General features: G+C 58.3%; 7 protein-coding genes across 7 annotated transcripts; 4 read left to right on the forward strand and 3 right to left on the reverse strand.

Moving 5' to 3' along the window:
• The first annotated feature begins 29 nt into the window (after positions 1 to 29).
• Positions 30 to 2,632, forward strand: THITE_2121217 (uncharacterized protein). The gene has a single exon (XM_003656458.1). It carries the CDS (start codon positions 140 to 142, stop codon positions 2,546 to 2,548), a length of 2,409 nt encoding a protein of 802 aa, XP_003656506.1. The 5' UTR covers positions 30 to 139; the 3' UTR covers positions 2,549 to 2,632.
• THITE_2121218 (uncharacterized protein) lies at positions 2,632 to 5,564 on the reverse strand. Its single transcript, XM_003656459.1, has 3 exons — positions 4,463 to 5,564; positions 4,291 to 4,335; positions 2,632 to 4,239 (listed from the first exon to the last, which is right to left on the reverse strand). Exons 1-3 carry the CDS (start codon positions 5,459 to 5,461, stop codon positions 2,716 to 2,718), a joined length of 2,568 nt encoding a protein of 855 aa, XP_003656507.1. The 5' UTR covers positions 5,462 to 5,564; the 3' UTR covers positions 2,632 to 2,715.
• A 1,872-nt stretch (positions 5,565 to 7,436) lies between these two features.
• THITE_2121223 (uncharacterized protein) lies at positions 7,437 to 9,961 on the forward strand. Its single transcript, XM_003656460.1, has 5 exons — positions 7,437 to 7,631; positions 7,779 to 7,803; positions 8,124 to 8,202; positions 8,269 to 9,733; positions 9,788 to 9,961. The coding sequence occupies exons 1-5, from the start codon at positions 7,622 to 7,624 to the stop codon at positions 9,826 to 9,828; spliced, it is 1,620 nt and encodes a 539-aa protein (XP_003656508.1). The 5' UTR covers positions 7,437 to 7,621; the 3' UTR covers positions 9,829 to 9,961.
• A 513-nt stretch (positions 9,962 to 10,474) lies between these two features.
• On the reverse strand, positions 10,475 to 12,808 carry THITE_122992 (uncharacterized protein; the record flags this gene model as incomplete). Its single annotated transcript, XM_003656461.1, has 3 exons — positions 10,475 to 10,543; positions 10,610 to 12,132; positions 12,307 to 12,808. 3 exons carry the CDS (start codon positions 12,806 to 12,808, stop codon positions 10,475 to 10,477), a joined length of 2,094 nt encoding a protein of 697 aa, XP_003656509.1.
• A 2,578-nt stretch (positions 12,809 to 15,386) lies between these two features.
• On the forward strand, positions 15,387 to 17,901 carry THITE_2121230 (uncharacterized protein). The gene is made up of 2 exons (XM_003656462.1): positions 15,387 to 15,885; positions 15,948 to 17,901. Exons 1-2 carry the CDS (start codon positions 15,604 to 15,606, stop codon positions 17,796 to 17,798), a joined length of 2,133 nt encoding a protein of 710 aa, XP_003656510.1. The 5' UTR covers positions 15,387 to 15,603; the 3' UTR covers positions 17,799 to 17,901.
• A 1,283-nt stretch (positions 17,902 to 19,184) lies between these two features.
• THITE_2121232 (uncharacterized protein) lies at positions 19,185 to 22,019 on the forward strand. Its single transcript, XM_003656463.1, has 5 exons — positions 19,185 to 19,743; positions 19,839 to 20,426; positions 20,484 to 20,837; positions 20,904 to 21,223; positions 21,290 to 22,019. The coding sequence occupies exons 1-5, from the start codon at positions 19,610 to 19,612 to the stop codon at positions 21,349 to 21,351; spliced, it is 1,458 nt and encodes a 485-aa protein (XP_003656511.1). The 5' UTR covers positions 19,185 to 19,609; the 3' UTR covers positions 21,352 to 22,019.
• A 1,442-nt stretch (positions 22,020 to 23,461) lies between these two features.
• Positions 23,462 to 24,350, reverse strand: THITE_2121235 (uncharacterized protein). The gene is made up of 3 exons (XM_003656464.1): positions 24,038 to 24,350; positions 23,953 to 23,970; positions 23,462 to 23,856 (listed from the first exon to the last, which is right to left on the reverse strand). The coding sequence occupies exons 1-3, from the start codon at positions 24,201 to 24,203 to the stop codon at positions 23,504 to 23,506; spliced, it is 537 nt and encodes a 178-aa protein (XP_003656512.1). The 5' UTR covers positions 24,204 to 24,350; the 3' UTR covers positions 23,462 to 23,503.
• Between the last annotated feature and the right edge of the window lie 222 nt (positions 24,351 to 24,572).

The following is a 24,572-nucleotide window of genomic DNA, read 5'->3' on the forward strand; positions in this document are numbered from 1 at the left end:
AGAGTCTTGATAAGAACATTTCCGTCGAAAAAAAGTTTGGGATAGTCGGAGGCCGCGAGGCCCTTGCAGCGCACGCAAGGCCAATTACAACTACGCAGCTGGATCGAACGCTGTGTTCCCAACACAGGTGTTGCCCACCATGACGGCCTCTAAGAAGAACCTAAAAGCGACGAAGAAGTTCGAGAAGAAGCACCTCAAGGGCGTCTTGGAACGGAGGAAGGCGGCGGCCAAGATCAAGCAGCGGCAAAGGCTCAAGGAAAAGAAGAAGGCCAAGCGCGCCCAAGATGAAGAATTCTACAAAGGCCCTGGCGCCGATGCCAGTGACGACAAGCGAGCCGCCAGGAAGAATAAGGTCGGGGCGAAAGCGAGCGAGATGAGCGTCGACGACTTCTTCAAGGGCGGCTTTGAAATTCTCGGTACTGAAGCCAGCTCGAAGTCAAAGGAGAAGCGACAGTCTGCGGCGAAATTAGGGAAGCGCAAAAGGGGCGAAGCAGATGCTCGTGCGGACAGCCCAGAAGGGAGCGGCAGCGAATCCGAGATTTCGGACAATGAGGAGGTCGCGGTCAGCGACAGCGAATCAGACGGCGGCGAAGGCAGCGATGATGAGGACCTGGGCATGTCGAAGAGCGCCATGGACGCGCTCGCCGAGAAGGATCCCGAGTTCTACAAGTTTCTGAAAGAGAACGACCCGGAAGCGCTGGACTTTGACGAGAACGCGGACCTTGCCGAGATCGACGAACTCAGCGGCAGCGATGGCGAGAGTGAACAACCAAAGAAGAAGCAGAAGAAAGAGCAAAAGGCAACCAAGGCGCAAGCGAAGGACGACAGAGAGCTCACCCAGGCCATGGTCGCCAGATGGAAGGCTGCAATGGCCGAGACGCACTCGCTCAGAGCTGCTCGGCAGGTGGCCATTGCCTTCCGCTGCGCCGCCCACCTGAACGAGAGTGACGAGGAGCACCCGCAGCGATACAACATCACGAGCCCGGAGGTGTTCCACGACATCGTTGTCGCCGCATTGAAGGGGATTCCGGAGGTCTTGCAGCATCATGTTCCGGTCAAGGAATCTGCCGCTGGGAGAGCCTATGTCCAGACTGAAGGGAAGAAATTCAAGACCCTGTCAATGCTCATCAAGAGCTTCACCACCTCCGTCATTCGACTGCTCAGCACGCTGTCAGATGATGCGACGCTCAAGCTCACGCTTTCGGCTCTCCAACCGCTCGTGCCTTACCTGCTTTCGTTCCGAAAAATCTTGAAGATGCTGATCAAGACCGTCGTCGCGTTCTGGTCCCAGTCCGCGAGCACTGAGTCTACCAGGATCACAGCGTTTTTGGTGATTCGGCGTCTCATGGTAATCGGTGACAAGGCTGTGAGGGAAGTCGTTCTCAAAGCGGCATATCAAGGCCTTGTCCAGGGCAGCCGTCTCACCAACGCCAACACAATCCAGGGCATCAACCTCATGAAGAACTCGGCTGCCGAGTTGTGGGGTCTGGACCAGAACCTAGGCTACACGACAGCTTTCACCTCGATCCGGCAACTAGCCATCCACCTCCGCAACAGCATCGTTCACAACAAGAACGACTCGTACCGCGCTGTGTACAACTGGCAATACGTCCACTCCCTCGACTTCTGGTCGTGCGTCCTCTCGGAGCACTGTAGCCCCCTCAAAGAAGCCGAAGCGGGCAAAGAGAGCCCTCTCAAGCCTCTCATCTACCCGCTCGTCCAAGTAACCCTCGGCGCGATGCGCCTCATCCCCACAGCTCTCTACTTCCCGCTGCGCTTCCAGCTGATCCGCTCCCTCCTACGCCTCTCTCGCGCCACCGACACCTACATCCCGCTTGTCTCGGCCCTCCTTGAGGTCCTGAACTCGGCCGAGATGAGAAAGCCGCCCAAACCTTCGACTCTCAAGGCCCTTGACTTCTCGACAGCCTACAAGGCGCCCAAGTCGTACCTGCGCACACGCGTGTACCAGGATGGCGTCGGCGAGCAGGTCGTCGAGCTCTTCGCCGAGTTCTTCGTGCTCTGGTGCCGGAGCATCGCCTTCCCGGAGTTTTCCCTGCCCGCCGTCGTCAGCCTGAAGCGCTGGCTGAAGGAGAGCCGCAAGCCCGGCAAGGGCAACAAGAACGGCAAGCTGGCGTCGAGCCTGGGGCTGCTGGTGCAGAAGCTGGAGGCGAACGCCAGGTTTATCGAGGAGAAGCGAGCCAAGGTCGATTTTGCGCCCAAGGACCGCGCGCAGGTCGACGCGTTCCTGAAGGATCTCGAGTGGGAGCGCACGCCGCTGGGCGCGTATGTCGTCTCGCAGCGGAAGTTGAGGGCCGAGAGGTTGAGGGTCTTGGAGGAGTCGAGGAAAGAGGAGGAGAGGAAGCGGAAGGAGGAGGAGAGGAAGGCGCTGGAGGATGGAGAGGGCAGTGAGAGTGGTGACGGCCAGGAGGACGATGCCGAGGTTGACGGGACAGTGTCGGAAGACGATGAGGAGAGCGAAGAAGAGGAGGAGGACGAGGATGAAGATGAGGAGGAAGAGGAAGAGGAAGGGGAAGATGAAGACGAATAGATATCCTCTTCCTGTGGCGGTAGGGCGTAGGACTGCTGCTGCACAGCTTCTCGCGCGTGTCGGTTTCACCACGGCGTTCGCGTCGCATCGGGAGGAATGGATAGCTGGCTCTAATCCCGGTCGTGCAAGTGTTTCGCCACCTCGTTTCTTTCGCCTGGCATCGCCAACTAGTAATCATCAATGGGCGTTGGGTCACAATGGGTGAGGCCATCCTCATCGTGATCCACCATCTGGATGCCCGTTCCACCTTCCTCGTCGCTGTCGTCGTCATCATCATCTTTATAATCCACCGCACTGTGTGAGGAGGCAAGTGCCGGCGATGGTGGTTTTGCGGCGTACGGCATCTGGGACATGGGTACAGCAGAGGCAGAAGCAGGAACAAGAGCAGGTGAGCCTGCTTGGCCTGAAGTCCCGTCAGCTCGCAAGGGAGTGTTGGGCTCCTCTCGCGCGGTGAATTGCGCGTTACTGCGCTCAGGCGGGACGGACTTTGGCAGGCTTGGGTTCCGTTGTGGGCCTGCTGCTGCCTGTGGTTGGGGAGCAAAGGGGGACGTCGGCTTCGTTGCCGTGTTGGGACTGGATGAGGGGATGTCGGACAATTCAAGACCCAGGAGATCCTGACTGACTGTGACGGCGGATGGGGTGGCTCTGATTACGGTCATGCGTTGCTGATTCTTGGCTGGAGCGGCGGGTGGTTGATGGGGAGATGTTGTGCGGGACAGCGAGGGCGGGACAGGCTGGTTCTGTTTCGGGGGAGCCCCGGTAGGCAAACCTTCGAGGTCGATGAGGTCCGTGCCGTCCTTATCCAAGTCAGCGAGCCTAATGCTGTCCTCGTCCTCTTCGATGGGTCCGTCGGCACCGCGGACCACCGGAATGCCACACCTGGCGAGAATCTGCGGGATGAGCTTGGCATATCGCATGTGCCCCTGAACTTCCTCGCTGAGGTTGAGATTCTCCACCCCTTCGATGTCCTTGATCTCCTGCAAGCCGGCAACACCAAGTTGGATAGACGTAGCACGGTAGAGAAAGGCGAGGAGGTAGTCGTTCTCAGAGTACACATTGAACATCTTGCCTGAGACGACGGCGCGCATCATGTCCCAGTGTTGTTTGTTGGACGGGACGGGGGCGCCGATGAAGACAACCGTGTCGATTAAGCCGAATGCCCGGCGCGCGGCCAGCGATCGCAGGCACGAGTAGATAACCCTTGCACCGAGAGAGTATCCGACGAGGGTGACGGGGCGCTCGCCCTGTACCTTGTTGATCAACGCATCCGCGAGGATCTCTCCAGCCTTCTCCGACCTGTTCTTCGCGAGACTGAAGGGATTGTCTACGGCGCTTGCCGCTGACAAGATATAGGCAGGCCAGAGAGCTGACCACAGAGTCGCCAGCACTGTTCGTTTGAGAATCTCGAGCTTGACGGTGTTCCAGGCGTAGGACGAGACAAGCTCCTTCAGGGACTGACCCAGTCCGAGGAGGCTCTTCACCTCGTAGCGCAGAGCAAATGCCTCGGAATCATCGCCGAGAGCGCGCCAGGGTTTGGTGATGTCGTCTTTCGCGTTCAGCCAGCCGTTGATGCCAATGGTGACCCGGAGACGCCTGTCATCCTGGGTGGCGCTTCGAGTACCCCACTCATCTTTCAGGGGAACGAAGCGAAAGTCCTCGACTTGCCGAGCATATCGGTCGACCATCTCGCCCTAAGCAAGCCATTAGCTTTGAACGGAGAGAGCGGCTTCCTGGTGACTCACCGTCATTTTCGCCCCGAAGGCCCCAAAAAGCGTTCCTACAAGCGCCTTGCAAGAATGTCAGCTACGTTTACCCAGGCGTTTCCTAGTCTCTCGGGAAAAAAGTTCTGTTCCACGGCCACCATGGTCCGGAGAATGCAGCGCGGTGGCAGAAACGAAGTGGACTGCCGCTTACGCCATTCATCCAGAAGATACCCAAGAACGAGGCCACCCCGCCTAGGCCTACAGACCCCATGAGACCACCGATCGCCCCAGCAACCACTGGAGCAGCAAGGCCGCCGGTAACGCCGATAATGGCGGCTCCTGCCACCGAGGCCAGGCCGACTTTCCAGTACCGGCTCGCCTGGTTCTGTTGTTTCCTCTGTTCGGCCTCGGCGTCGGCGGACATGGTCCGCTGCTGCCTGGCAGCTTCGGCGGACCGCTCAACCAGCGACTTGGCAATCTCCACCTCCTCGGCGTTCAACACGGCCAGGGGCAGCTCCAGCGCGGAGGTAAGATACACAGCCAACGCTCTTGAGTGGGCAGAGTAGTGTCCCGTGGAAAGCAACACCAGCAGCACGCAGCTGAGCGCCTCCTTGCGGTCTACTTCGGGGATGGTCACCAACCGGGTCGGGATGGGATGCCAGTGCGCCTGCAGACGGGCCACGGCCTGGGCGGGGTCCTCTTCGTTCCCTCTTCCCATCGTTCCTTCACTCTCGTTCTCTGGCCGCGCATCCAAGGCCCCCATCAGGTCCGCTCTGTGGCCGGCAGACGAGCGAGTCCGGCTTTGCGTTCCCTGCTGCCGCTGCTGCTGCTGGGTCACGCGCTCAGCGCGCTTGCGGCGCTCCTCGACGACGGCGGCATCGTCCGGCGTGGAGAGCAGTTCCTTTAGTTTGGCCAGGACGTCCTTGCGCCAAGCATCAAAGTGCTCGATGGCGGCGGTCCGGAGGCGCACGAGGGCCGGACTGGGCGGGGTCGAGTCGGCCGCAGCGGCTTCCCCGGGAATGATGATGCTGTTCTCAGCGGACGGGTCGATGAGGAGGGGTGCAGAGCCCGAGTTCCCTGTTGACTCGTGAAACTCGATCTGCGAGCGCATGAAGGCGGTGATCTCTACCAGGAGCGTGTATAGAGCTTTGCGCCGGGCCGGGTTCAGCACGGTCAGCACCTGGCGTGGTTCGCTGGCTAGAGGCGCCATGCTGCGCAGATGGGGTGCCCACGAGGCTGTCTGTGAGAGTGACCCCCGCGCAGCGGCTCAAGACGAAGAGGAGTGGTGGATGAGACTCGAAGCCTTGCAGGTCTCGCACCTCGCTGCCTTCAGTGGAGGCCGAGACAGGGATGCCCTAACTCAGATTGTACGCAGGAGGGCGCACTAGTGTACAATGCCCCCCTGGTTTGTTTGTTAGTTTGGTACTTATGGTGGATCACGACAGGGGCTCTAAATCACAGGTAGTTACCTACCTAGCCGTCTTGGCACGAAATAGACCAACCGCAACAGGAAGTCAGAGGGCACTATAGCCTCTGCCTACAATACAGCTTCCTTCGGTGTCTAACCAGTTCGCTAGGTAGGAAATGGCGTTCAAAACACTGCTTTAGCTATATCAAACGTGCTTTAGTCCAACTTGGATTCTGGAGAATGATGAGGAACAGGTGGGTAAAAAGGCCGAGTTTGGTTGGCTGTCGACCCCTGTCAAAAAGTGGGGGCAAGAACCAAACTAACAAACAAACCAGGAGTGTCCTGTAAACACGCCACTAAAATTGTTGGGGGAGGGGGGGCTATTTTTAGGATCAGATAAATAACATTCTTCGAGAAATATTGTAAACTGTCTGCATTTTCGGTTTGAGCTGCCACGCACTCCTCGCAAAGTTAACGTTGAAGAACGAGGATCGTGCTGCTCCTTCATGAATAGGTAGGTAAGGTAGGTACTGTGCAGTATGTTGGAAGGTTAAATAATGTCCCCGGAGCGGTGATGGAACAGGATGGGCCGTATTCATCATGTTAGTGTACTCGCACTAATGTGTATTCGCTCGCACGGTGTTTCACTCGTTCTCAATGTCTCTTGTCCAACTACTGCGGTACACACAAGTTGGGAAGGTAAGTTGCCTTCGTTACCTATCCCGGTTTTGGGGCTGCCGAAGCGAAAAGGGGATTACCTGTAGTCACGAAGCTGAGTTAGGTACCTAGGTAGGTGCGCAGTAAGGTAGGTACCTTAACGTTAACTGCCTTTCGCTATGGATATCAAATACCTTAGTTAACCAACGCCACTTCGGACATGGCGGCTGGTGGGCACGGCTGCAGGGTGGGAACACGGCAGTCTCTGTATGTACTAGCCAACTGAGGCAGCTTTGTATGGAATGTCTTCTCCGCACCAAGCCCATCCATTCACTACCTTTCGAGCCCTCGTCCATGGAGAAAAAAATGGACTGTTTGGCCTTCCTTCTATTTTGCTGCGGTGGTTGACACGAGCCACTGTAGCAAAGAGCGCGGAGCATGCAGAGGTCGTTGGACTGTGTGTTTGAAGGGGCAACCTGTTTCGGGAGATAACCTGGGGTCAATTGGAGTTCGCGACGAACTCCCTGCACACGACTGAATGTACTTGGTAACTTACACAGAATTCAAATTGGAAGTCTTGTCTCCGCTCCCGATTGATCCGTAAGTTGCCGACCCTGACGCGGAGGACTCGGAGGGCTCGAGAGAGAGAGAGAGAGCGGGAGCGCCCAAGATTGGTAAGCTCGGCTTCCATCTCTCGCAACGGGCCACATCATCTAAAAAGTGTTTTCGAGTATTCTTCCCCTTCGTCTGGGCCCCCTTCAGACCGTTGCGAGACGATATCCTAATCGAGAAGTTGACAGGGACCCCTCCACACTACACTACACAGTACCTTAGGTACTTCCGTAAGGTGGACGAGGACGGAATATGCCCAGCCTGTCACGGGGTAACACAGTTCACTCAGCCTGAGCCCCGCAGGACAATGGACCACAGAAGAAACAACACTAGTATACGCTAGTGATGGAAGTTGACCCGTGTTAACTAAGGTACCTAACTAGTGCAGCATCCCTGCAGAGCGCCAGCATCCACTCTCGGAAACAAGCGCCAAGGACGCGGGAAGACCTCTTGGCACTCAAAACCCGGCGTCCCGCCCTGGTGCTTTGGCTCGCCAGGTTCCTTTCTCTTGCACCGTGCCACTGAGTGCGTGACCCTGGTTCGGACGAGAAGTTTCCCAGCATTTCGCCCACCCCCGACAACAAAAAAAAAATTGCCCTGCTCTACTGCTCGTTTGGCACGCCCGCTGTCCGGCGGATGCGTGGAATCGTCATGCTCGGAGGCCGTCGTTAGTGCGCTTCGACATGTCCGACAATGTCAATGTGTGAGTTCCCGCAGCCTGCGCCAGTTGCGCCTCAACGGGCATCTTGGCGAAGGTTCCAGCCTCGAGATCTGTCGCCTCTTGGCCGAGCCAAGCCTTTTCGCCAAGCCCGGGGTAGATTGTCGTGGTCGGGCCGCTGACGTCTCACAGCCCTCAATGAGATCCGCAATGTCGTGTATGTATCCCATTCTCTTGCCTTGTCCGCGGCCCTGGAATGCGCCGTTCCTTTCCTATCGACCCCCCAATTTTCAAAGTTCGCCAAAGCAGCCACCATCGTCGTCACGCGGCGCCATGGCTGTGTCGCCATGTCTGTGTCGCCAAGCCGCTCTTTCACCCCCGGTGCCGTGTCACCACCATGCCCCCTTGATCAACACAAGCACGACATGCGCTGGTCTGGACTTGGTTCACCTATTGTATCTCCCGGTCATACCATAGCCGGGACTACGAGCCTAGCTTTGCGATTGCGGCCCAACTAATGCCATACATATGGAGCAGTCTTTTGTTCAGCAACCCATCATGGAGGGGGGTCGGCACTGTCTCGAGTACCGTTATCCGGAACATCACAGCCTTATCAGTACGACAGCCCGGTCCCACCTAGCTAATAAACATCCTCGTTGTCCCATCTCTGACTCGAGAGCAGAGCCAGATGGCCTACTCGTCCCGGTTTACAGGAAACACCACCGTGTTGTCCACGCGATATGCCGAGACCACGAACGGCGGACTCGCCGGCCTACTCTACGTCCCGGACCTCCCACCCGGCGACTCCTGTGTACAGGAGACGGCACCGCATGTGCCAAGCTCTGCCGTCCGGCAATCCGACCTGCCGCCTACCAACTATCACCTGGTCGCCCTCGCGCCCTGGGTGAGCGACCGCTGTGCGAGCTTCTACTTGGCCGCCGCGCGCACCGATCCCGTGCGGGCGTTCCTCTTCTACATGCCGGAAGAGCCGGACTCGCCGCCACCGGCTGATTCCGAGAAGTGGTATATTGGAGATGGTGCCGACTGGATGGCCAAGACCGGCTACCCCGTCTTCGCTGTTTCGGGCACGGTCGGCGACCTGATGATGCAGCACTTGAGTCTCTATTCGGGGAATATGACCGTGGTACCCTATGGCCGGAATATCAGCGCCCTGTTCCTCACCGACACGGAAGATTACCTCCGAATCTGGACCGAACTCGACGTCAGCGTGCCACCTGTGCCCTTAGGTACATGGGTGTATTTTCTCATCGTGCTCGGCGTCCTCCTAACCGTCATATCTGCCACCTCGTTCCTCATGCACTTTGTCCAGGCCCGACGGCGAGCGTCGTTGCGCCGGCGAGTGATCGCTGGAGAGGTCAACCTGGAAGCCATGGGCATCAAGCACCTCACAGTTCCCATGGAACACGTCCAAAACTTCCCGTTGTTCACATACAACTACGAGCCCGACATCAGCTGTCCATCAGCCTCCCCACAGTCTGCAGAGAGGAGTCGGTCCCAAACCGGAATCCCCCCTTCTGATCAGACAGAGATTGCAGCGGCGAGCCGGGTCGCGCGATCTGGTACAGTTCCCGAGCAAGGTCTCGGCCGCACATGTGCGGCATCTACCGCGGGGACGGACTACCAACCAACATGTGAGATTTGCCTCGAGCCCTACGAAAACCGAGTCACGGTCATCCGCGAACTGCCATGCGGCCACATCTTCCATCCCGATTGCATAGACGAGTTCCTACACGAGGTTAGCTCTCTCTGTCCGATCTGCAAAGCTAGTATGCTTCCCGAGGGGTACTGCCCCAATGTCACGAATGCCATGGTGCGTCGGGAGCGTGCCATTCGCCGATTACGGGGCCGTATTGTTGTCGACGATGGGCGGAGCCCGAAAAAACCTCTGGGCTGGTGGGCCGGGTTATTTAGTGCGAAGAAAGATCCGACGCACTCAAATTCAATAGAGTTGCAGGAAGGGCAGCCGACGCCCAACACGCGCCGACCACAGCGATTACAGCTGCGACTCCGGCCTCATTCGCGGGCCAATGCCGACCTTTACGGAGCTCCCACCGTGCTGGCAAGAGAGCGAATGCGCGCGCTGGCCGGCTTTGAACCGGACTATGGGGAGAGCCGGTCGACAAGGTGTAAGCCGTTCCAGGGACCCCTCTGAAAACCATGTGATACTAACAGCTTGGCAGGGGAACGGATACGCACCAGGATCTTTCCTGGCTTCGATTGAAAGAAAAGCTGTTCGGTCATGTTTTTCGGCCTTGATTAAATATGGGACGGAACGCAAGATACCCCTGAGTTTGGTTGTTTTCTTGTGGATTGCATCCCCTGTCCGGTGTACTGGCTAGGGTAATACTACAGTGTTTGCGGAGACAGATCCCTGGAGTTCAGGATCTATATGTAGGCACACAAAGCTGAGATGCATATGACGGGCTTTGTGTGGGGTTGCCATTCTCAAATATGGGATGGTGTTTATGTAGAGCAATGAATCCTCCATGACCAGTCCTGGCTGGCATTGGTGGGAGCACGGCATCGGTAGCCTCTTGGCCTCGACGGCCTGGCCCAGATCATCCACAGCGAGGCGCTGCACGTCATACGCGTTGTCCTCGTCAAGTGGAATGCAAAATCGATCCTTAGCAGTCAGCCGTTCACAGGTATCTGATCAGGTATCTGATGAGGACGCCAACAACACCAAAAGGTACCCCCGCTAATCCACCCTGGGTGCGTTGCCCCTCTTCCCTTAGCGAGGAGAGCTCGTCATACCAAACACCAAACACCCATCTGCAAGACACCCATTGCCAATTCCCAAAGCTAGGCCCAACTCCCAGACCGGCGCCGGAGCGAAAAGAGATACGAATTTGAGTAACAAACCGCCTCTACTCCTCCTCGACCTCCTCGTCCCACGCTTCCCTCTCCTTCTTTATCAATTCGGCCATCTCGGCCGGCTTGAATATCGAGCTCCCTTCCTCACTCGCCCTCGGAACCTTCGTGATCTGCGGGTCATCAAACACGGTCCCGATGCTTTCTATCCATCGCTTCCGCCTCTCCATCAACGTCCGAGTCAGGTCTCCTATCCCGGGCCTAGCCATGCCCGCCGCAACCCCACTGGCACCGGCCCCACCCGCCGCCGCCGCCGCGGCGGACTGGCCCGGACGCGCCTTCTTGGGCTTCTTGCCCATCGTCCGCGTCCGCTTGAGGTAGGCGGCCTGCACCTGCCCGTCGAGGTCCTCCAGGATGGTCTGGTACTCCTGGAAGGCCATGCGCTCTTTGACGAGCTCGGTCAGCCGCGCTTTGCGGGCGCCGTTGATGAGCACCTGCTCGCGAAGGCGCGACTGGAGCAGGCGCAGGCGCGCGGCGACCTCGTCGTCGTAGTGGCCGTCGTATTCGGCCGTGGTGGCTGTCGAGTCGGGTTGCGGTGGGCCGGAGGAGGGGTTGGCGGTGGTGGAGGACGCAGAGGGGTCTTGGTGAGGGGGCAGCGGGAGAAAGCCTATGTGGCGCAGTTCTTGTTTAAGGCGCTCGTCGACTTGGACGTAGTCTAGCTTGGGGTGAATGGCCTTCTTCCAAGCTTCTGTGTTGGACTCGGGCATGTAGGTAGCGGGGGGGAGTGTCTGGGACTGCCCCTGTGGTTGTGGAGGGTCAGGTTGCTGAGAGAATGAGGCCCCGGAGCCGTTGATGCCGTTGACGCCGTTGGCTTGGCTGTGGGGCGGGTTGTCGCCGGAGCTGAAGTCGAAGGACGCGGTGCCGTTTGTGCCATCGCCCTCTCCGTTGACACCGTTGATACCACCCGGTTTGTCCTCTGCCGGCGGTGCGCGGTGCTCAGGGCGCATGGCTTGCAGCAGTCTCGAGAGGAGGGGCCCAACCGAGAGTTTGTCCGTCTCCGCAACTTCGTCATTCATGTTCTCAATCGTGCCGCGCGCCTGGTTGGGCGGGAGCCTGTCGCGCCCGCCCGGAGGCGACGAATCGACAGCCATGACACCGTCCTCCTCGGCCCATATCTCGGTGTAGTGCTTCTTGCCCCGTTTTGGCATCACAAAGGGGGTCACACGGTCGCCGCGCTCGCGGAGAAAGGCCAGGTCTTCCTCGGTGAACGGTCGGAAGTAAGGTTCGATGGATGCGCTGAAGGTGGAGAAGCTGATCTGGTTGGTCGGTTTAGCATTACTGAAGTCCTTGTCTGGAGGGTCGCCGGCGATGAGGTCCCGCAGGTCGCTTTTAGGGTAGCTCGCGACAGAGTAGATTTGTTTGATTTCATCTTCAGTCATGCCAGGTTGTACAGGCAAAATTTCGTAGACGGTCGGATCAGGGAACGTGGAGGGGTCGTCGCCGAATGTGTTGGCTTGTGGCCGGGCCGGAGGAGGCGGACGGCCATCATCAGAACTCGAGTCATCGTCGTTCGCTTCGACCTTCGCCTTATCGTCCACGTCCATGTTGCTTGGCGTCCGCGGCGCGACGGGTGAAAGTGATGAGCTCGCCGAATCGTGGTCGCGAGAGAGCCTCCTAACTTTTCCGGTAGACTCGCCAAGGGGAGACGAGCGCTCTGGACTAGAAGGTTAGCAATCGGTTGTGGTGAGGCGCATTTCGCACAAGCCGGAGACATAGAACCGGGCATCCGTTGTGTGGCCTCTGCTAGAGTTCACCCAGGTCCCGCCCCCAGGATGTGATCGTGGCGCCCAGAGAAGTTTCCGTCGCAAAAAAAGGTTGCATCACTGACCTAGGTTTCCGCCTTGCGGCGCGAGTGTGTCTGCGCCTTTTCGCTTCTTCTTGTTCGATTTTCTTTCACGTTCTTCGTCCTCGGCTTCGCGCTGCCGTCGCTCTTCTTCCCTGCCCCGCTGCAGGGCCAACTCGTCCATCCGCTGCCTCCGGTTTTGGGCGAGGAGCCTCATTCCGCGGTCGCAGTGTATGCCCCTTTTCTCAATCACATCGGATAATCGTTGCAGTCGTGTCAGGATGCCGTCGAGGTTTTTCGAGTCGGGGATCAGCGCGGCAGCCGCGGTGGGGTCCACCATGTCCTCAAAGGTCAGGTTTCGGAAAACATCAAAACGCAGGTCAATGGTCTCGGTCTCGACGGTCTCGAATGGAGGTAGACTGGCGATCGGGGTTGCCGGGCCGGGGGTGGTGTTGCGACTCCGCTGCTGCTGCTGTTGCTGCTGCTGGCGAATAGCGCTGGCGCCCGCCTTCTTCCCTGTTCCCTTCTGGCTCGATGACGGGGCCATCCTGGAGGGCACGCTGGATCCGTCGTGTCGCGCGGGAAAGAATGCGAGCAATCTCTTGGGTTTGTCGAACGCCGAGATAACTGGGCAGTCCGGCGCGTCGTGCCGTTGCTATTTTACTCCTCGGCGCGGCGCTGTCGTTGCGTTGCCGGAGGCTCACAAATGCAATGCACGTCACATCCAATGACCGGCGTAGCCACGCCACACCCCTGCCCTGTCTGGGCCAAGAACACACTAATCCGTATGGAGGTATCTGTACTAGTGTACGGATTACACTGTGGAGATCGAACATGGATGTGGGGTTGGGTCCGGCCAATGGAAAGAAAATCGCGGAGGAGGGGGGTGATGACTCAGCACTTCCCGTGAACTTTTCCCGGATGGGAAGAGAGGCGCCTGCTGCTGAGGGAGAAGACCTGGAAGCGCAAACGTCTTCGACCCTCGGTCCTGCAAATTGGGACCAGGATCCATGAATCGAAGGGTCTCTCAGCCTCTCCAGACCCTGCTCGACAATGCGCATGGTCGCACGTTTGGTTTCCGATGCACAACGTTTGGTTTCCGATGCACACATGTATATGCCGTTCCAGATATGGACTTGGAGTGTCAAAACAGAGGTTTAGGGAGGAGATGCTTGTGGTAAACTGGAAAGACGGAAGCAACAATACCAACCACGCAAACCGCGCCAGATGCCGTCCATGCCCAGGATGCGCACCGAAAACATCCCAATATCCAGACTACCTCTGCTCCTTGTACTTGCACTGCCATCCATCCTGCTCATTATAGTCGATATTATCGCCCGTGTTGAAAGTCGTGTGCTCAGGGGAAGTTTTCAAGGTCGACACAGCAGAGACCCTTGACACGAAGTCTGCGCGCTGAGGTAGGGTCACCCAGCAGAAGCACGCCAAACCAGTCCTGGACAAAAATCAGGTAGGTACCTGACCTACCAGGTATTGATCAAAGCATCTCGCTACACAACACAACAAGCCCGAGCACGGCTGCGTTCATTCTGGCCCTCACCGAGAGGCGTTCAAGCCGTCGCTGTCCCTCGTGCCTGACTGACAAGGTTAACGCGTCATTCAAAAGCTGACACGACGACGAAAGGAAGATGGAATTTCAGGTTGCTGTTATGACATTTTTAGAGATGAGGAATCGTGTAGGGCTTGTTTTACCAGGATGTCCGTAAAAGGTTGGAATCTGTCCTCATCTGTGGTTTATTTGTATATATTCGAAGGAGGGGAGAGTTCGGTTAGTTCATAGATTCATCGCAGCAACGACAAGCTCTGCTCGGAACACGTGTGTGGGGGCAATCAGCTTATAGGCTTCGGTTGAGAACCCCACCACAACTAGAAGCTTGTTGTTGTGGAGGAGGGGCAATGGAGTCGGTGCAGCACTGCAGCCGCACACCTTGATTGCTCCCGCCAATGGATCTTCGGTTATGGAACGGCATACCGCGTCAGAAGCAGTTCTGCGGGAGATCGCGTTCCACAGCAGCCTTCGAGACATGGGACGCGGTTGCCAGTCTTTGGTGTCTCCAAACACGGCAATGGCCCGCGGACTCGATCTCTCAGGGTCCAACCAGGGTAGAAGCGCATCGGGGTGTCGGTCAGGCCTTCATTTCCTCCATGGACCCTGGGCACTGACATGCGCCGCCCTCCGCCGACTACTCGCCGGACTGCGCAATGCGTGCATCGGAGAGCAACCCGGGCGCAAAATGGACTACTCATTCCACCCAGGCGCTCTTTTGCGCTATTCTATGTACTTCCGATACTTCAAGCTCCCTCAAGGAGGATACGGCAAGCGTCTCGATCTCCTCGGACGGCTCGCTGCGGACCTGCAACGTGTGGTGCCCATGCCATGTGGGCGAGTGATTGGCCGGCAACCGCCACACATACACCAAGCCCCTTCTGCAGATACCCCGGGTGCTGTGGGGTGCGCGTGCCTGGCGGCTGCTGGTCCCTCGCGTGAAGGGTCTCAGGATCAACAGAGGTGCCATGCTGCCGATCTTGCGTCCTGGAGGTTAAGTAGAGTCGTGCTCGCGTGGGTTGGACAGCGGGACAGCTACACACGCTATATGAACCACTGCATCGGTCACGCCCCGTCCTCTCGCCTTCCCCTTTCCCCTTATTCCCATCTTCACTGCCTGCCGGCGTACTCGAGGACGGAATACCGCTTTTGGCACTCAATTCTCTCACTTCCAGCATGAGAGAATACCATGGCTTCTCCTGGTGGTAACATTTCGCCCCCTGAGAGCATCATCAACCCCCAAATCTTTGTTGCTGGCCTTGCCGGTGTGGTCTTTTTTTCCATCGGCCTGTACCAGCTCTCAAGCAAGCCCCCGCAGGATGGCGGCAATGAGGAGCCAAGCCTCATCAAGTCGTTCATGCTGTTCTGCTACTCTTGCTTCCTGAAGCCGCACCCGCATGGCGCCAACGGCAGCCAGCAGGGTGCCCTAGAGTCGTTCTACGCTGGCCAAGCCGGTGCTGTATGTTGACCTGATATTCCACCGGGATCTCTGACCGAGACGAGGGGCCCATGCCATCTTGGTTGTCGGTACCGCAGAACAGGCCGCTGACGACTCGAGCAGTACGATGTGACTAGGAAGGCGCTTCTCAAAGGCCGCGAGGAGATGCTGGCGCTCGCCGCCGCACAGCTCCGCTTCAAGGCCGAGAAGCAAGGTGGCAGCGCTGAAAAGAAGCGCATCTGGGTCGACGTGGGCTTCTTCTCATTCACCCGAGCTCCTCTGGTCTGCTAGTCTAACAAGCCGTCAGGTCGGCGGAGGGACGGGCTGGAACATCGAGGCCATGTCCGAGTTTCTCGATGTGCCCAAGTTCTTCTCCAGCGTCTACCTGGTGGACTTCTCACCTTCGCTCTGCGAAGTGGCCCGGAAGCGGTTCGCCCGGCTCGGCTGGAGCAACGTGAAGGTGATCTGCGAGGATGCGAGGAAGTTCCGCCTCGAGGACTATGAAAATGGTCTCTCTGGAGGCCGAACCACCCCGACGCGTTCGTCTGCGAGCTACTTCGAGCCCCGGCCCGACCATGGAGGGGCCGACTTGGTTACCATGTCGTACAGCCTGTCGATGATCGTGCGTTGACCTGGAGATCGGGAGGGCCAAGGCGCCTAGTACGAGGACTGACAGCTCGACAGCCTGATTACTACTCCGTCATCGACTCCCTGACGTCCCTCCTCTCGCCCCACGGAATCATGGGCGTCGTCGACTTCTACGTCCAGTCGAAGGTTGACGTGAGCTTTCGCAACTACACCGGCGGCCTGGCCGGGCGCCACGTCAACTTCCTCGGACGGACGTTCTGGCGCTCCTGGTTCGACCTTGACCGGGTTTCCCTCGAGCCCGGACGCCGGGACTACTTGGAGTACCGGCTCGGAACCATCCTCACGGCCAACCTGCGGAACAAGGCCCTGGGCTCGATTCCCTACTACATCTGGCTGGGATGCCACAAGAAGCCCTTCTCTTCGTCAAGTCTGCCTCACGAGATCGTCGAGCGCATCGATGCGCTCGCCACCGAGTCCCCGTACCTCTTCCCGGCGAACAACCAGAAGGGGACGAATGCCCTGACGCGCGCGGTTGAGAGGACCGCGCCAGAGATCCGGTCCAAGGCGTTTGACGCTGCTGTTGGGAATCTCTCGGCCAACCTACCGCTGCCTTCGTTTTTCTACCAGAACCACCACTGGCGGATCTACTACGACGACCAGCTCGAGAAGCACATGCAGTTCAACGACGAGTACATCTACGCCTTCACGTGGGAGGACTCGCATGTCGACGCGGAGCTGCTCAAGCTCGGCCCGGATGATGTCGTCCTAGCCATCACGAGCGCCGGCGACAACATCCTCTCGTATGCGATGCAAAGCCCGGCAAGGATCCACGCCATCGATCTCAACCCGAGCCAGAACCATCTGCTGGAACTCAAGGTCGCCTCGTTCACCGCGCTGCCCTACGAGGACTTCTGGAAGATCTTTGGCGAGGGCAAGCACCCCGAGTTCCGGTCCCTGCTGCTGTCCAAGCTCTCTCCGCACCTGTCCAGCCGCGCGTTCCAGTACTGGCTCGACCGCGCCAGCATCTTCACCAACGATCGCGGCCGCGGCCTCTACGACACGGGCGGCAGCAAGCACGCGATCCGCGTCTTTCGCTGGGTCTCCCGCCTCTTCGGATGCCGCAAAGCAGTCAAGCAGCTCCTGGAATCGAAGACGCTCGCCGAACAGCGACAGATCTGGCACTCCAAGATCCGCCCGGCCCTCCTGAGCCCCCTGGTCAGCAACATCGTCGTCAGCTCCGAAGCCTTCCTCTGGGCGGCGCTCGGCGTGCCCAAGAACCAACTCGCCATGATCGAGGCGGACCACGCCACCAGCGAAGCGGTCACGGGCCCCTCGCCGACGGCCAAGAACAAGCGATCCCACGCCATCTGGCACTACATGGTCAACACGCTCGACCCGGTCATCGAAACGACGCACGTGGGCACCGACAACCCCTACTACCACGTCTGCCTGGCCGGCGAATTCTCCCCGCAGTGCCATCCGGACTACCTGTCTCCGCGCGCGCACGCCATCCTCAGCCGGCCGGACGCCTTCGACGGCCTGCGCATCCACACGGACGAGATCGAGGAGGTCATCGCGCGCATCACGCCGGGCACGCTGACCGTCGCCATCGTCATGGACAGCATGGACTGGTTCGACCAGCAGCCGGCGGGCGCGGGCACGGGCACGGCGGCGCGGCAGATCGCCAAGCTGAACCGCGCGCTCAAGATGGGCGGGCGCGTGCTGCTGCGCAGCTCGGCGCGCAGGCCCTGGTACATCCGCGAGTTCGAGGCGCACGGGTTCGTCGGCAAGCAGGTCGGCGACCGCGAGCCGGGCAGGTGCATCGACCGCGTGAACATGTATGCGAGCTGCTGGGTGTGCACCAAGGTGGAGAACTTGCCGCCCCCGACGCCCGGCTCCGAGGCGGAGGTGGGACAGGGCATCGCGGAGGATCTGCTCCGGCTGTGACTGGGTGAGTGGGTGAGTGGGGGTGCCGGTGATTGGTGATGGGTGATGGTGATGGTTCGGGAAGGGGCAGCTGGGGAATTCCCGGGAAGAAAGTCGATGAATGGTCCGCCTGGATGACGCTCTTTTGACAGTTTGGATGACCCCGATGAGAGATTTGGGTGACGCTCTTTTGATAGTTCGGATGATACCAACGATCAGATGCACCAATGGGAAACGACGCTTTCGCTCGCTGCTGTCTCGAGTTGTTGGCCGTCCCTTTTACTCCAAGCCAAGCCGAGAATGGTGCAGTTACCGGATCGGCAGCTAAGATGGCCCATCTGGCTTTAATCGGGCATTCCGGCTGGGCTCGCACGGTCTGTTTCGTTTGTGAATCCAAAGATGTTGGACTCGGACACCAGACAGCCTGGCCTCCGCCCACCACTTGAATCACCACCTAAGTGCTGGATGGGTATGACATCAAAAAGGCCGCCGATCTGGAAGGGCGACGCAGCAGAGAAGTACTCTGACTGGCGGGGTCCTAGAAGCGGAAGAGAGCGTCTAAGCCGCCCGGGCCATGGTCAAGCCGGCAGGGAAATCCAAACTGGTGGGTATGAAACGCTGTCCCGCGGCGCACGAACCAGCCTCCAGGAGATCGGACCAAGATCTTGCATGATCGTGCAGGGTCCATGGTTCGTTTGATTAGACGTTTTACGGTTGGATGTGGCTGGCCAGGTAAGGTAGCTCACAGATCGCAAACGTGGATGTTCACAGGTGGCAGTTGAGGACGTTTACCTCGGCGAGGCAGCCGACCATTTTTGAGAAGGAACACAGCGACCGGGGGGACCAGTGGCTCGTGCCCGCGCTGTGCTCCGGAACACACACTTTCCGTGGGGTTCCCCTGTTGTGGCTTGGCTTTCCTGCAGGGCCGTTGCAGCGGTCATCTTGGTTCCCGAAGCCGCAGCCCAAAACTGACTCCACTAAAAACGTTGCGCGGGGGTGGTCTTGGCCCCCAAGCGCGACTGAGCCGCTTTGTATCTCAACGTTCCACAAAGGCTCATGCAAAGATCGAGTTCCAAGTAAGTCTAAGGTACCTAGGTAGGTGCTGTGTATGTGATACGTGCAACTTGTCCCGAGTACCCTTCTGGATTCCAAGCTTGGCCATGCGCCAACCACAACCCCAGCATGGCGGCAGCAGACAGCAAAGCTTGTGCTGACATTGCAGTTCCTGTCGACTGATGCGCTGATGGTGACTTTGTAAAGCGCTCCAGTGCCGGCGGCGAGCTCGTTTCCACTTCGAAACTTTTTGGCGCTCTGTTTCCTGGACACAAAGCCACGCCGTTTCAAAGCCCATGGGATTGACGGGATTGCCAGCCAGGTCCGATCTCCTTGCGCCGATCTGCCGCCATAGACGCCGTTAGGCGCGCCAGCCAATCAAAGACGAGCTGGCAGGGTAGCTGTTCTGAGGGCTGTGGCTGAGGCCAAGGCGGCTGCACAGCTCACTGGCCGGTTTCCCGCCAGCGGTGCCAACACCATGGGCTCCCGTCCGGCTTCTGCTGCTCCCGACTGCGGCTTTCGGGGCGCTGTACCCCCCCGGCTGCATCATCCTCACTCGCGCATGCGCATGCAGAGGAACGAAACCCTCTATGGCATGGGCTCATGGGCCCTCGACAGCAAGGACCGCGCAAGGGGTTCCCTCCTTTCGTTGCTCGTCTGCATTTATTTACCATGTCGATGATTCTCCGGTTCAGCATGGGGATCAATCCCACCGTCGGCCGATGTTCCGTGTCTTGGTCTAAGTGCGGCGTTGGCTGATGCCCGCTCAACCGCCCAACATGTCGGCCACATCCTCGTCCCCGGCCGCGTCCCCGGTGTCGCGCGTTGCGAAGCCGCGTCCGAAGAACTGCATGGAATGCAAGAAGATGAAGAGAAAATGTGACAAGGGATTCCCTTGCAGCGAATGCGCAAAGTGAGTTCGGCCGTCGCTTCCATCCGGGCTCGATATCGGCTCGGTGCCTTCGCCCCTGACCCCTGATCGTGTGGTGTGTTGACCGGCCTCCCCAGAACAAATCGGACATGCGAATACAAGGACCCGGCGGAAGATGGCTTGTTCGGACCCATCAACTCCGCTAAGGACATCCATTCTCTGGCATTCGGGACCCTCCTAGACATCCTCATCACGAGGCCCCGAGTCATGGAAGCCGTCGACCAGTACTTTGCCGGCGTCAATTCCTGGTTCACCATCGTCGAAAGGGCCAGTTTCGAGGAGCGACTCGAGGCTGCATGGGCCAAACTCCCCGCAGAAGACAGCATCCTGGCGCTCTGCATGGCTCTCATTGCTCGTCCGCCGAACCAGAGGCCGAGCAAGATCGGGGACACCGTATATCTCTCCACCAAAGCGATCCTGAGTCTGGTCCAGTGCAAGGTTCCCATGTCGGTCCCGTTGTTGCAGGCCGAGCTTCTCGTCGCCTTGTACGAGTTTTCCCAGTCGATGCCCCAGCAGGCTTATTTGACCCTTGGGCGTTGTCTCCAGATGACCAAAGCGTTTGGATGGCACAACGTGGAATTCTGGTCCGACGATCGGAAAGCCGCCATGCCGAGGGAGCTGAAGCTCTGCTCCATCCTCTGGTGGGCGATCGTCTACGTCGACTGGTAAGGGTGTCCCTTCCGGCAAGGGGTAGCGGCGAAGTGGCTAACGGCGGAAAACAGCCTTCTGCATGTCGGATACCAGGACCAAGTGTTCCCCATGCACACATCAGGTCTTGCCCAAGTCTCCGTGATTCCCTTGCCGGAGGCCTTCGACCAGCATTTCCCCGGCAGCGCCCCGTTTCACGGCCCAGGGTTTCGCGACGCAAACAGTGACCGAATCGAGGGCATGGTCCTCCCCGAAGCCACCTCTGCTTGGTACCTTAGCCGTGTGTTGCAGCAACTGTCCGACCCCGCGCTGCCGGGCAACATCGATCCCGAGGTGCTCTCCAACCTGATCCTGCAGCACGCCAGAGACGTCGATTCGGCCAAGTGGAGGGCCGGTGACCGGAATGCAGCGTTTGGCGCTGACCTCATGTGAGCCATTCCCTTGCTTGCGCGCCAACTCGTGAGAGTTGAGTTAACCTGGCGGTGTCGTTGCAGATCTCTCATGAAGCTCAACCAGCCCGGTCTCTTCAGTGGAATTGACCCGATGTCGACTTCGGATCCCAGCCATGTCCAGGCCGTGCAGAGGATTCGGATATTCACCGACGTCATCCACGGCCAAGCCGGTAAACTCGTCGAGCAGCAAGAGAGGCTCCGCAAGGGTAGCATCGCTCCTTGCGCGGCATTCGCCATGTCCTATGCCGCTCTGCTGCTCATCTCCCACGGCGACGGTGTCCTTCAAGACGATCAGTGGCTCATGAAAGTCGAAAACCTGAGGAGCACGCTGGAGCAGGTCTCCAAGAGGTGGAAGGTTGCCGGTGAGTCGCGTCCTCGGCGCGTTGCCACGATGCATGCCCGACATGGTTGCTGACGGCCGACGACAGAATGGTACTGCGAATCGGTCAAAGTCGCCCTCGACAACCGGCTCACCGGCTATGCCCCGTAGTTTGGAAGGACCTCCAAAACCGGCAAAGCAACACTCAACAGCAGGCTATATCAAAAATCAAACATGGGAAAGCAGGCCGACTCACGTAGCCTGCTTCCTTAGGCATGACGGGATTGTTGGTTTGGCGTCATGGGGCTTGCTGGATTGAGATACCCCATCGGTTTTGTTTCATGTTTCTGCGGGGATTAGATCGGGTGCTTGATCGGAGGCTTCTGCTATGATACCTTGCGAGTTTGGGCTATGAGCTTGATCCTAGATCCAGTGGATTGACGGATCGAAGGAGTCTAGGTTGGGAGGGGAGAGGAATCGGTTGGTTGCTCACCTCAGCGTGGCCGGATCCATCGTGCCTGTTCCCTTCTCCTGTCTTTTCGTTGCTCATCCTCACATCTTGTTTGTTTCCCCCTTTCCGTTATTGTTGCGGTATTTCTGTTACTGTTGCGGTAGATCCCACGGCGGCTTCTTTCTTTCCTTCTTAAAGATCTTTCTTTCTTTCTTTTTTTTTTTTCTTTCTTTTTCTTTTGCCCTTGCTCTTTCACTGTCCCCCTCTGCTTGGTCAGAGGCAATGGACATGCAGCAGTACACGAAGCAACTGGACCTGTTATTTGGAAAGCGGAATGAATGCGGCGTTACTGGCGCTTTTTGATTTTACCGAGTGTCCGAGTTCCTGAGTGACAGTCAGTTTGTGCGTACATTTCCGTACATCACGGACAAACAAGAACTGCCCTAACAACCGTGTTTCCTACTTGAGAAACGAGATGAGCCATTTTGAGCTCAGAAGAGAACGCAGGCTCAGCCAGACGTGGCGGCCGAGCTGGTCAGAGATCATCCTCGCAACGAGAATGTGATGGGAAATACGTCTCTCCAGATGTTGGACCAAGATAAGGAGCGTTCAAGATGGATTCCGACCCTCAGAGAACGAAGGTGACGAGAGCAGAGAGCCAAATGTGACGTTGGAGACAGTTAGGAAGCCACTTGACGAAGGCAGAGACTCGCGACGGCTCGCGGAGATGAGCACATCCGAGAAGGAGAAGCGAGAGAAGGAGGAACGAGCGAAGAGACTGCCAGGGTTATGTATTAAGGGGTATGAGGAGCTATCCCACAAACTGACCATGGAGCTGTGCATTCGAGGCCGTCGGCAGCTGCGGTAGGACAAAGGGCCATTCATCCATTCGCGTGGCGCCAGTCTGACCCATGAGCGGCCGCTGCGAGGGTGAACTGCCTGCTACGCACCTGCCCTAAGGGAGAGGCGTACTGGTAGAGGCGTGAGCCTGTCTGCACTGCCCGGCTTGTAAGGTTTCCGAAGCCACTGGAGACCAGCCGCATCCACGCGTGAAGGGGAGATGAGACCAGAAAAGGTGAGCAATGCGAAGGACATCAGAAACACAAGCCGACATGATAGGTAATGTATGCAGGCGAACCGGATGTGTCATTGTCCAGTTTCCAAGAGCTTCCCGGATTTGGGGAATATGCAAGATGGATGCCAATCGAGGAATGAAGGCAATATGACCCAGCCTCATCGTGAGGGGCCTGGGAACGTGGAAAGGGCCGCTTGTGAGCACTCACCTTACGATTTTGCTCGAGGAGTGAAGTGAGTCTGGCAAGTCGTCAGAGGGCCATGTCTCCTATTGTGGGGCCATGCATGCTTGCGGTCGAGCAGGCCTGCCGGTTGGTGGTTGCGCCCGGATCCGTCAGCTTCCGGCGCGCCACGCTGGAAGGTCGACGTTCCGGTCGAATTCGAACCGCCAATTCGTCAACCCGTGTGATCCATGTACACAACATGTGCGCAGCAGCTTGACCCCGTAAAAGCACGTTTCCTGTGTTGCAGCGTCCTTCTAGCAAGTTGACCACCTTATGCACCTCTTAGCTCCACAACCTAGCGGAACCCTATGCCTCCGAGCGTCCTCAAACTGACTGAACCCCCCCTCCATCTTTTCTTCTCCACACCTAGAAGAGCCGACACTGACAGCAGCCATCATCGGGAGACACAAGGGAAATGGTTGAGGATAGACCAAAAAAAAAAAAAAAAAAAAAAAAAAAAAGGAGGATGCCGTGGTGGTCGCGAGGGGTAGGTAGTGGTTACAGATAAAATCATCGCGCAGCGTAAGCGACCTCTGCTCAGTCAAGTTCTGGCGCCTAGTCTCTGCTCCCCACCTCACGCGGTCCAGATGCGCTTGATAGTCTCGGTGACACCCACGTCGGTGGTCTCGAACTCGTAGAGGGCCAGGCCGACGACGACGGTGGCGGCGTTGAGGCCCCAGACGAAGAGCTTGCGTGCGCGCGGCGTCCTGTACTTGGGCACGTAGTCGATGATAATGTTCTGGAAGCCGGTGTGCGAGTGAATGAGGATGGTGGCGCAGAGGAGGGCGTCGAGCGTCGGGTTCAGTGAGCCGGCCGCGAAGGGGGCGACGGTGAGCGGGATAAGGGAGGCGGCGACCAGGCGGTCAAAGGTCCAGTGGTAGGATCCGTGGGAAGGGGATGTTTCCGGCACGGGAGCCGCGTCGTTCACTAGATTTTACAGACTGCTGGTCAGGGGAGGGACAGGCACAGTTGCGCAAGCCAGCGGCTGTCACCGAGCTTTGTAGAGCGGGAGCGTGCTCGTACCTGTGCCTTCAACACGCTCTGGGAACAGAAAGTTAAGTTAGCAAGCACTTTGCTCCTCGATTTTAGGGGCCCGGAGAGTACGTACGCGGGAGAGGGGGTAAGAGATCCCTGCGGGCGGTGGTATGGAAGGTTGCTACCCGGGCGGCGTTGACGATGGCGCTTTGCTGGGACGCCAGCCGAGTCGCAATCGGCAGCTTGGGCACCAAAGCAACCTGCCGCAGCAGGGAGGAGCGAGCAATCGATGCCATCATGTGTTGGAACTATGCGGGCGGCAGTCAATTGGTTCGGCTGCAGAGCGTGCTGATGGGCTTCGGTGTCTCGACTCTGAAAGCGACGGCAGCGGAGTAACGGGAAGAACTCGCGAAAACAGGTTGCCGAACCGGCGTGCTGCCGTTTGCTCGCTTCCTCGGCAATCACGGCCGCTGTCTGCCAATCGTGTCGTCCTGGATGTCAGCTAGCAGACCCACCGGCCAAGACAGGGCCCGCCCCGGTGTCGTGCGGCGTTGTGTATTCCGTAATAAACGGAGTACGGAGTACGGTCGTCGTTAAAGAGGTCCCGCCAAGCCTAATTTCAGAGACTGCCGTATACAAGTAATTACAAATCGCCAAGGGTAAGCAGG

Source organism: Thermothielavioides terrestris, chromosome 5 (assembly GCF_000226115.1).
Source record: "Thermothielavioides terrestris NRRL 8126 chromosome 5, complete sequence".
NCBI classification, from domain to species: Eukaryota; Fungi; Ascomycota; class Sordariomycetes; order Sordariales; family Chaetomiaceae; genus Thermothielavioides; species Thermothielavioides terrestris.